Genomic DNA, 12,056 nt, shown 5'->3' with positions numbered 1-12,056 from the left:
GCCCAACTACTAGACCCCTCTGCGCCAATTGTGGCAGCTGGTGGTGGTATCGCCAGTCTTGGTGGGAGTGCCCACCCGATCGGCCTATCTGGACTCGGGCTCCTCATCCGTCGCCGCTGGCCTGGTCTATCGTCCTCTGCCTCCGGCGAGCCCTCAGAATCGTCCTCTCCCAGCGTCCTCGCATCTCCTCCTGCTGCGTTTGGTGGGAAGAGCGGTGCCGGGGCAACCCTCTCTCTCACCACTTTGCGAAGTCAGCAGTGACTCCAACATCGTCTATATCTAGCTGTGGATCGATGTCGTCATTGTCTCTACCCTCAGAGTTGTCCTGCACGTCCTTGGTGGTGGGATGAGGCCGGTCCTGGGGTCTCAGAGTGCTCCTGGCTGATCGTGCATAGGTAGGAGTGACGAGTGGCATTGTTTGCACCTGCACCTGCCCAAACTGCCTCATGCATCGGTGCTAGTAGTAGGGCATGACCACGTAGTCCTGCCACTCGAGTAAGAATCAGTCTCTCTGCATCCGTGGTAGCTGCAGTCGGTCTGTGACCCAGACCTTCATCTCCCGGTACGATTGCCAGACGACGTCACTGATCCCAAGCTGGTTGAATGAGATGCACTAGAAGGTCAGGTCTCCCGTGCGCCACGCTCTGCGTCATTGAGGATAGGCGTGTGCCCATGGCATGTCCAAGGGCATCGGCATCGGAAATCCTACAGGTTAGGTGCATGCGATGTGCTCGAAGGCCCATACCTGTAGTAGAGTGCACACAGTTAGACTATGATACTCATGGTGCACGTATTGTGAAAGCTCATAGTATAAATGAGCCAACATGCTGCGGCCCCACGCATATACAGTCTGGCTCTCCTCCATCTCTTTAATAAGTGGCACAAACCCTGCTGCCAGCTTCGATCCTCGACCATTTGTCAGGACCCACAGTGCTATGGTCGCTATCATGATGTGCCGGACAAGGGGAATGACGACTTAGCCTTGGCCTAGTGCTCGCAGATACACATGCCCTGTGCTGTCTACCCGTCGACCTAAGGCCCACTCTTGCTGGGCGATGAGCTCTCGTTGTGACAGGATCGCCGTGGTGACTTGCTCCCCTTTGATGGGAAGCCGTAGAATCTGGTAGATGTCTACTAAGGTCACAATCATCTCCCTCGTGGGTAGGTGAAATGACATGGTATCAACATCCCAGTGCTCCATTAGTGCCTGTAGCATGGGGGCATGGAATTGGAACTTAGGGAGCATATACGTCCATAAGCCGACCTTGCGTAGTAGTTGCCGCTTGGCTTGAGTGAGATCCTCTAATCTGTCTTGAACCATCTGCAACAGATGCCCCGCGGTGTTCTCTTGATCTCGGGCAATCTTTGCACATGCGAACAACAAAAAAATATTCCATCAGTTTCCTTCATCATCATTTTCGGTGGATGCTAGTGTGCCCAGAAGACGGCATCGCATCTTCTAGACGACAACGTCCAGAAGGGACGACAGCGCATCCTCTGGACATCAGCGCTCATCTGGGATAGATGCGTGTTGGCGGGAGGACCACACGTCCTTTGGATGCCTGTGTTGTGGTCCTCCGAAAAATCCTAAAAACATGTATAAAACAACAAAAATGAGTATGACTCAAAGCGTACCTGGTCAGGCTCCTCGCCCTGCTCGATTGCGGTGCAAAGGTCCTCGATCATACTCGCTCTAAGCTTTCGTCTGCGAAGCATTTTCGCTTTGGCTCTATACAATTCTAAGCTTGAATGCCTGCAGTTCTTTGGGACAATTTTGGCTTGTTTTCCTTCTTGTTTTCCCCCACTCTGCTGGAGGCAAAACATGAGGGGGCATATACTCGCCTACATTTGATTTTTCACTTCTTTCTGGACTAATGCTTCTTAATCATTCTTCTCGCCTGAGTAGCTTCCTCCATTTTTCGTGCTGACACATTTGTTTGTTTTGTAGCACGTTCTTTGTCTTTTCAAATGATACATTTTCTTCGCAGAAACTTGGGGGTATCGTTCGTGATCGCGGACCTGACCTCTGTGACTCCTGAAACGTCTCTGAAGTGCATTTATTACCTTGGCCGCATTTATTGCACTACATGAGCTTGGCAAATATGTCTTCTAAACTACTTTAGTGGGATTGATCCCTGAGGCTGATTAGTCCACTAAAGTGGGGGCAAAATGTAGTGTCCTAAATTGTACCCGGTGCATTTATGACACTTGTTCATGAGGCCTAAGGCACTTATGACGACCCTATGATTGAAATTGTAACATTTTGCCATCATAGGATCTTCATTCCAAGGATCATTGTTTAGCCTTGTCAACCCTTTAGGACCTATTCCCGACGAACAGTAGCTCGACGCGGGGATGTTCGTGCGCTGTGCTAACGTCTCGGAAAATGGTCAGATTTTAAAAGTGTTGGTGACTTAGATGTGCGCCAACGCGTGTCCTTTGGCCCGCGTCGTGCCGTAACGGCTCTCCTCGCTTGTTTCGAATTAAAAACCCTTTCCAACTCATTTGGAGGGGTTCCCAGTTTGGGTTCTTGACTCTTGATCTTTACGCTCTCTCAAGCTCTCTCAAAAGCTCTCTTTGGCAAGCTCTTGGCCCATGCAACATCAACATCAAAAGCAAGCTATCAATACCAACATCAAGCTTCCCAACCTCGTGGTGGCTTCTTACCAATGCGTTATCAAGTGGGCTTCATCATGCTCATGGTGCCAAATATCAAGGAGGGTTTGATTTCCAAACTTACTCTCTCTGTTTCACTTTCATGCAATGAGTCCTTTGCATTAATAAGTGTATTTACCAATATTCCAATATTTATTTGCATGCAATAGGAATTAGATTTCTTTTTGCATGTATTTACCAATTTACCAATTTACCAATTTACCAATTTGTTCCAAGTTATCTATTTTTCAATCTATACCAATCTGGCTGTCCGTGGCGGTGGAAACACCTAAGTGTGGGGGTCTGACTGAGGCAGGCCCCTTTACAACCCCAACATTTTCCCCCTTTTCTATGTGCGCTAGTACAGGTTCGACCCAGCGTTTGGACTCTGAAACTTATTGCTTTTTGGACGCATAGACGACAGCGCAGTGCACTGGCGTCCGCGCACTGTGCTGGCATCCTAAACCCGAGAGCCTTTCAGGTTCCCCATTTGCTCTTTCCTTTCTGCTTCACATTTTCGTTTAAGCAGATTATTTCACCCATATTCTGTATATTCTATACTTATTTATTCGTGTTTGGTTAGCTCATTAGATAGTTAGTAGTTTAGTTGTTTCTGTTTCTGTTCTGTGTTTTGTCCGTAAGAACCAGGCATCTTTGTCTAGCTCTGTGTTTTGTCCACCTAGGACGTTAGCGCACTGTGCTGCAGCCCGCTATCCGCACTGTAGTCTTGGGTCTACGCTATCGCCTCGGTTACAGAACCTTGTAGAGTTCGCCAGAGGTTCGTTTCGGTTCGCTGACAGACCCAAAGCATTCCTTTTGCTCCTGGCTCAGCGTTGCGCCTGTTCGAAGAGGTAATCGGATGGATAATTTGTCCTTGGGGATTCATCTTTCCTAAGGTGACAAACTCCATCCATTACAACTAGGATACATTATCATCTTCAAGCCAAGTTTGTGTACCATCTCCTAATGGCATCAACAAAAAATCCTCTGTGGGACATCTATTCTTTCACAATCCTTCTTGTTGAAATATGTTGTTCTCTCACTATTAATTTCTAAATCTTTTCTCTCTAGCTACCTTCTAAAAGTTTAGAACACCTTTACACTACATTCTTCTCATCTTATACTTTATTGAATACAAACCCATTCTAATAGCAACTAATATAATCAAGGTTAGGGGATTGATTAATTAGGTATACCTATCATGGTAGTTTTTGAAAACTCAAAACTACACACTTTTAGCTAGAGTGAGGTTGCATAGTTGTAAGCAATGATCATAGGTGTTTTTGAAGAAAATTTTGTGTGCTTGTGAGTAATACTACTATTGTTCAATACACTCTTTTAGACCTACACCTCACATGAAGTTATTGCAAGTGACCTTCTACACTTTATGTCATCCTTTTTCAATTATTATGGGTCACTCAACTTGAACTTTGTGCTCAGCTGCTCAGCCATATTGTTGCAAGCAACAAATGCACATAGATGCGTACACACATACTTTTTAAAACCACAAGTAAACAAGTATTAGAAAAGTGGGCAATGGAACCTTGAATTAGGCATCAACGGTGACTCACAACCTTCACTCTAAGAGATAAATAAAATAACCATACAGTCGTTTACATGGTTCAAAATCCAACTTGCAAGAATTTGCATGTAACTATTATATTACAAAATAAAAGTGAATAAACCTTCCCTACCTTAAAATAGCATATAGGTACTCTTCTTTACATGGAATGTATCCCTTTCTCTCAACATGAAGCTCTTGTTGACAACCAATAAATGTAGCTCCTTTGTTTATCAAGGGCTTACACCTTTCAAGACCAAAACTCTCAAATCTCATCCTCCTTTGAAGCTTTTGTCCCACTCTTTTATATGCCCACACAAAGTACAAGTGAAGATCTCATCTTTTAACAAAACATTTGCAACAATTGCATCCTTCCCCTACTCATGGCCTACTTTGAGTTATTTTTCTTCTCATGTGTCTCTTTTCATCCAAATTCTCGTATTGTGTGTTTTCTTTGCTTCATGTCCTCACTTATGAATAAAGAATCAAACTTAGAAATGTGGCTTCTTTTTCCATTCTTTCCTTGGAATATTTTTCTACCAAGGATGTACACCCTTCTATTGTTAACTTCAGCCCTCACATTTCCTTGTCATCAATTCTTGTAGCATAAAGATAAAGCCCATCCTTTTGGATCAGAGGTCTACTGTTTTGAGAAACATTCTTCCTTCTTTCTTCTCCTACATGACCTCCCATGATCTCATCTTTGTCTTTATATTTCATTTCACGCAACTCCCCTTATTGTTCTCTCTTTGGTGCCTTGCTCTTCACCTTCCTACATGTTTCTCTCTTTTACTATCCTTTATTCTTCCACACTCATCTTTATTGTTTGCCCTTGTTGTTAAAAGACAAAAACTCAAAATTAGAGCGGTCATTATCTCTTCCCTCTCTCTTTTCTCATGCAACTCCTTCTCAGAAACTCTTTTCAAACATAAAATCTTGCTAAAGTGAGGAATTCCAGATTCTTCCCCTGATGCGTATGGGTGCCAAAATCATGCCCAAATCCTTATCTGAGCATCAAAATGGATGCTTTTATTAATAGGAGTGGCCTAGGTAGAATTCAAACTCATTTACTCTTGTACTCATTCTAGCTAGGTTTTAATGTGACCAATTGTGTTAGTTGAATGATTCCTAAAACATGCAATATAATCTAAAATTTCAAATTATGGTACAAAATGGGGTTGCTTCTAGTCAATTGGTAGTGTGCCTACATCAATTAAACAACAACCTTTATATTGTAGACGTATGATCCAACTAAAACAATGAATTATAACTACATATCTTATGATGATAAAAAAACTATCTATGAGGAATTCAGACCTTCCATGAAACAACTTAATCTCTTTCAATTTTATTTTGGCATCAATAGTTCACAAAATCTCGTATTTGGTAGAAAAGGCCATGTTTTTGGGCAATAAGATGCACCTATAAACACCTATATAAGCTATTTCCTATTCTTTGAAGGTTGGAAATTCATTAAAAAAATTGACTTGAAATGTCTTCACTTTCTGCGAAAACTGCTCAAATTAATCTTGTAGCCACTTGGCTTTGCTGATGATCTTATTTGGCCTCCATGTTTAGACTTTATCACCATTTGTGGCATTGATTAGAATTTGTGTGTTCCCTTCCACTGCTAGCTTTTTCCCACCCTTTTAACATAGCTATTTGTCGACCTTCCTTAAAATAGACTTAGATTGACTAGAAATGGGACATGACAAGGCTGCCCCACTCAAAATTGCTTGTCATCAAGCAGTTGCAGTTTCAGATGTTCCAAAATCTGTGGGCCTTCCCACATTGTATCCTCCATTGAAAGATCTTTCTATCGAATCAGGTACTCCTTGGTGCTTTTGTTTCTCAGCTTCCTCACCCTTACATCATGACTGCCTTAGGAATAAAAACTAGTTTTCCATCTTCATCCATCGGAGGCAACTCATTTGAGAGTTCTATATGTGTATCTTACTTCCCTTTGTTATCTCCAACTCATAGGCCACTTCACTAATCTTTCTCAGATTTCATTAAGGCCCATAGAAAGACAGTTTGAGATTTTTCGCCCCACTTGCCTTCAAAGAATATTGCTTGCAAGGCTGCAATCTCACATAAACCATGTCTCCAATCTCAGATTTTTGCTCAATCCTATGATGGTTTGCTTACATTTTTTATTGGTTTTGAGCTAGTTAGAGATTATTCTTGAGTGACTTTAGATTGTCTTGGCTTTGTCTGATCACATCACTTGCTCTTGGTATCTTGCTATTCGCCAGAAATAGATCAACAAAGTTTCGAGCTTCATACCCATACAAAGCCATGAATGGTGTCGTCTTGATTGAATGTGGTAGGTGTTGTGTTGTAACATTGCTCCTCTAAGTAGAGCCACTTGATCCAATTCTTGTGCTGATCAATAACATAATTTTTCAAGTAACCTTCCACCCCTTTGTTCACAATCTCAGTCTAGCCATTTGTCTACAGGTGGTGGGAATGAGTGCAGTTCCTGCCAAAAGAAAGAGCCCTTGCCAACACAAGCCCATAAAGTGACTGTCTCTTATCAATCATGATGCTTTTGGGTAATCCATGGAGTTTCATCACTTTGTTAATGATGATGAAGAAATCAGTCACTTGTGACACTTTAAAATCTGTAGAGATGTCAAAGAAATGTGCATACTTTGTTAGTTTGTCCACATCAACATATATATAGTCTTTACTTTGGACATTAGGAAGTCTTATGATGAAATCCATTGATATACTTTCCCATTTTTGCTTCAAGATACGTAAGAGCTGCAAAAGATCTGTCGGCATAGTCTAATTTTTTTTATTCTTTCGACAAATGATCAACATGTGATAGGTGTTGTGTTGTATCACTGCTCACCTAGGTAGACCCACTTGATCCAAGTCTTTTGCTAATCAACAACATAATTTCTCAAGTAACCTTCCACTCATTTGTTCACAATCTCAGTCTAGCCTTCTGTCTATGGGCGGTAATTGGTGTTGGGAGTGAGCTCAGTTGACACCAAAAGAAAGAGCTCTTGCCAAAACAGGCTCATGAAGTGAGTGTATCTTAAGAATCATGATGCTTTTGGGTAATCCATGGAGTTTTATCACTTCCTTGAAGAACAAATCAGCCATTTGTGATGCTTCAAAATCTCTAGAGATGGCAAAGAAATGTGCCTACTTACTTAGTCTGTATACAACAACATATATATAGTCCTTACCTTGGACATTAGGAAGGCTCATGATGAAATCCATTGAGATACTTTACCATTTTTGCGCCGAAATAGGTAAGAGATGTAAAAGACCTGTTAGAAAAGTCTATTTTGTTTTATTCTTTTGACAAATGATTGATATGTTGTAGGCGTTGTGTTGTAACAGTGCTCCCCCAAGTAGAGCCACTTGATCCAAGTCTTCTACTGATCAACAACATAATTCTCAAGTCATCTTCCACAGTTCCACCCATTTGTTCACAATCTCATTCTAGCAATCTGTTTATGTATGGTAATCGTTGTTGGGGTTGAGCTTAGTTCCTGCCAAAAGAAAGAGCTCTTCCCAAAACAATCTCACAAAGTGAGTGTCTCTTAACAATCATGATGCCTTTGGGTAATCTATTGACATGGAATTTCATCACTTCCTTGAAGAACAAATGAGCCACTTCTGACACTTTAAAATTGTATAGATGGAAAAGAAATGTGCATACTTCGTTAGTCTCTCTACAACAACATATATATAGTCTTTACTTTGGACATTAGGAAGTCTCAAGATGAAATTCATTGAGATACTTTACCATTTTTGCTTCGAGATAGGTAAGAGCTGCAAAAGACCTATTGAAAAAGTCTTTTTTTTTTAATTCTTATGACAAATGATGCTTCTTTGATGTGGGAGAGGACATCATCCTTGAGCTTCTTTCATGCAAACCTTTCTCTTGATATGTGTGTTGGTCTTGAAATACCTAGATTGGCTTGGTGTCATGAATTGTCTGCAAAATCTTTCTCTTCATCCTTGATTTTGGCACCATGAAAACTCTTCTCTTATAGAGAATGAGCTCATTGTAGATGGTGTACCTGTCATTTGATAGCTTCCCTTCCAATGCATCAGCTGCAAATGCATTTTTAGCATACTCTATTATGATTTCATTCTTCCGATTTGTGCAGATCTGAGATATGGAACATAGATTCAGCCTTTTGGATGGTACACCAGGAACAACTTTCTTCTTACCTTTGACGTACTCAATGTCTAAATCATATGCTTGGAGTTTGCTGGCCCACTTCTGCTGCTGCTTATTTAGATCCTTCTAATTGAGAAAATATCTCAAACTGTTCTGATCAGTTCTGACCACAAATCGGCCACCTACCAAGTATTGACTAAATTTGACCAATGTGTGCATGATAGCTAACATTTCCTTAGCATACATGGAGAAACATCTTTCCACCTCTGTGAGCTTCCAAACCTCAAGAGTAATTGGGTGCTTGTTTTGCATTAGCACGGTCCTAATCCCTTCTTTTGATGCATCACATTCCAATGTGAAAGGAAGAGTGAAATCCAGAATTGTTGACACGAGATGAGCTTATTACATCTTTAGTCTGTTACACACTCGCTGTGCATCTTAAGTCCACATGAAAGCTCCCTTCTTTGTTAGGTTAGTTAAGAGCACAGGTAGTCTAGAGAAACCCTTAACAAATCACCTATAGTAGCTACAGAGGTTGAAGAATTCTAGTAGTTGTGTCAAGGTCCTTGGGGGAGGCCAGTCTTGAATTGCTTTAATCTTCTCCATGTCCACCCGCATTCTCTTTGCGCCAATGATGTGACCTTGGCAAATAGTGTCCATACTTCCAAAATTCCCACACATCATGATAGTGTCGTAGCTGATCCTCCCACATTTTGTTGTAGATCAAAATGTCATTAAAGAAGACAAGGATGAACTTTATCAATTGCTTGCAGAAAATTTGATTCATTCATGACTGGAGAGTTGTTGGAGTGTTTTTCAAACCAAATGACATGAGTAGAAAGTCATGCAGTGACATTGAAAAATTGAGATCTATTTATGAGAAATAGATCTTTCTGTGAAACTTATTTATCTACTCATAGATCCCATGAATGGGTTATGGGTTCTTGATAGTTTTCTTGTATAGTGCTTTGTAATTGATGCACATCCACATGGTGTCATCTTTCTTCTTCACCAAACCATAGAGGAAGCAAAGGGACTTAAGCTAGGTTTGATATGCCCCATTTCTAAGGGCTCCTTAATTGTCTTTTTGATTTTCTCCTTATATCTCCTAGAATGGCAGTAGGGAGTAGTGATGAGAAGCTTTTCTTAATGCAGTAGCTATGGTCGAAACCTTCCAGCCGACATAGCAGTTGGTAAATGTGTGAATGGCCTATCGGCCTTACACATTTACAAAGTATGATTCTAATAATTATCGATTTCTTATGTGTATTTATCTAACCCGCCACCCTTGAACAAGACATGTTAATTATGACTTAACTAATCCCTATCAATGGCGTGTTGATTAAAATATAAATCGCTCCTAATGAAGAGGTGTATTGGTCAATGTAAAATCCGACTTGATGAAGGAGATGTGTTGGTTGGTGACACCTACACATAGGTATAAATATCGATCTTGTCTTACTCCATAATGCATCGAATGAACACAATTATCATCTCCAGCAGTTTGTGTTATCTACAGCAAGCAGATTGTGTCTTCTTCATTGCGTTCGAAGTTGTTCTAAGGCAGATCGTATTCATCTCACACTTCATATTGATTACGACTTGTGTAAATATCTACATCTGCAGATTGATCTCATAGTACTGCTGTATATCCCCATCTTCAAGGCAGATCATCTAAGATAGAAGGCGGAATTATCAGTATAGACTGATATACAGTAGTTCGGATTTCTTACTGCTATCAAGGGTGAATTTGTATCATCCTTCAGCTTCAAGAGTGAAGCAAATTCATTGTAAAACTTATTGGGACAATTAAGAAAATAAAGACATCTTTCATTGCTGGGTTTTTCACCTTCAAGAGGAAAGTTTTCCCGGGGTAAATTCTGTGCATTTGTGTGTGAACCATTGTCTATCTAATCTGATCTTTAAATTTAACAGCTTTATGCCCTCCAACTCCATGATGTGCTCAAAGCCTCTATTTGATGGCGTTCCTAGAGGAATGGGGTAGTGGTTCTTGGATAGGATAAGGTTGAATCCAGGGACGTATGTGTAAATGGGGATGACTAAAGTATTGGGAATGAGCGAAACTTAGTATAAGAGTGTGCCACTCATTGATATGTAACTATTCTAAGACATTTCATCAAAATGGGCCCAAAACTATTTGGGAATTAGCATGGGTATGCAAATTTCACCATCACAAAATAAATATAAATATAAATAGATATAAATTAATTAATAACTATTTTCTCTTTCCTACAAAATGAAATGTATTGTTTCTATGGGCACTTAGTCTTGTTTTAATGTTTCATTTTGAAAGGTCTGTAAATTTCTAGCGTAAATTTCTGTTTGAAATCTGGATGAACATATAGAGTTCTTGTTTGAGGTCTGTAATGCTCTGTATCAGTGCTTTAGAAACAGTTTTGGCTGAAGACAAAACTACTTCAGAACTAAATATATCTAGGCTACGTTGTTTTCAAGCACACTCACATCATGAATTACTCATTTGTTGCTGTGTTTTAGAATCTAAACTTTTGATAGCTTTGATTTGTTCTCAAAATTTGCTCTTGCATTCCAGGTTTTGATTTCAAGGAGCATTTAAGCAATTCATAGGATATGAGTACAAGCACTGTTCTTTGGCAAACAGCTGATAAATTGGATGAGCCTGGCTATAGTAATTCAGCAAGTGGTTTTGCTGAGAAACATGCTGTATAGTTGAACTTAATTTGTCAAAATAGTAGCTTAAGGAAGAACATAGTGTCAAGTTTTTACGTGGTTTTCTGGACGACAGTGCAGATGGCAACGACAGTTGCACCTCTTTGCAGTTGGCTTATTGCTGCATGCGTTTCCAGGACTGTATTTGAAGTTTCTGGCAATGAGCCAAAGGCTACGTCTTCTCCTCTGGGAAGGAGAGCTAAAAGGGGAATTGGTCGCTCCAGACGGTTGTCAGCAAATTGCTCAACAGCTCTGCTTTGTAAGGATCATGCAGAAATAGGAGGAAGTTTGATTGCCCGCTGTGGTTCGAGTCTTCAAGGTTTGGGTTTGTGCTTTTCCTTTGAAGCATGTCCAGAGTACAATAATTTAAAGGGGTCCCAGTTTTTTCCAGACAGCTTCTTTGGGTCCAAGCCTATAAATATTGGTCGAAGACAGCGGAAATTAAGAGCTACAGGTGGGAAATTTGATCTTTGTTACAGATGCATACATAACTTAAGATTGCTACAAGAACTAACAAGTACTGTATTGTAGGAAGCATGATATGTCTACTGCATTATAGGTGTACACAATTTATTATCAATGCATAGAAAGTTTGCCTTATTTATGCTGATTCTAGATAGGAATCCATAATCTTGACTGATATAAGCTCTCAGAATTTGAGACTCACTTTTTATCTGAGAAATATATTTTCTAATGTAGTCGATTCAATTTGCAGGCAGAGTAATGGCTGTTGCTGTGCAAACTGTAAAGGCTGCAGCAGAGAAGAAAATTATTACTAAGCAAAGAAGGGTTGTTGTGACTGGGATGGGTGTGGTCACTTCCCTTGGTCACGATCCAGATACTTTCTACAGCAATCTTCTTCAGGGGAAGAGTGGTATCAGTGAAATCGAAAGCTTTGACTGCAAGGATTTTCCAACTGTAAATAATCTTATATTTTGCTTTTTAAAGGATGCTTCTTGTAGACTAAAGTGCAACTGAACAGTG

General features: G+C 40.5%; 1 protein-coding gene across 5 annotated transcripts in view; it reads left to right on the top strand.

The window, feature by feature from the left end:
* The window catches only part of LOC131026842 (3-oxoacyl-[acyl-carrier-protein] synthase II, chloroplastic), a 54,769-nt gene that overhangs the window by 21,679 nt on the left and 21,034 nt on the right, over positions 1–12,056 (top strand). For all 5 annotated transcript variants that reach the window (XM_057956835.2, XM_057956838.2, XM_057956836.2 and 2 more), the window contains 2 exons: positions 10,936–11,526; positions 11,788–11,990. In XM_057956835.2, the coding sequence (XP_057812818.2) occupies positions 11,154–11,526; positions 11,788–11,990 (576 nt within the window). In that variant the 5' untranslated portion in view covers positions 10,936–11,153. The remainder of the gene's footprint in view (positions 1–10,935; positions 11,527–11,787; positions 11,991–12,056) is intronic.

This window comes from Cryptomeria japonica, chromosome 1, assembly GCF_030272615.1.
Source record: "Cryptomeria japonica chromosome 1, Sugi_1.0, whole genome shotgun sequence".
NCBI lineage: Eukaryota > Viridiplantae > Streptophyta > Pinopsida > Cupressales > Cupressaceae > Cryptomeria > Cryptomeria japonica.
The sequence above is the reverse complement of the archived record's forward strand: the minus strand, read 5'-3'. Positions and strand labels throughout refer to the sequence as shown.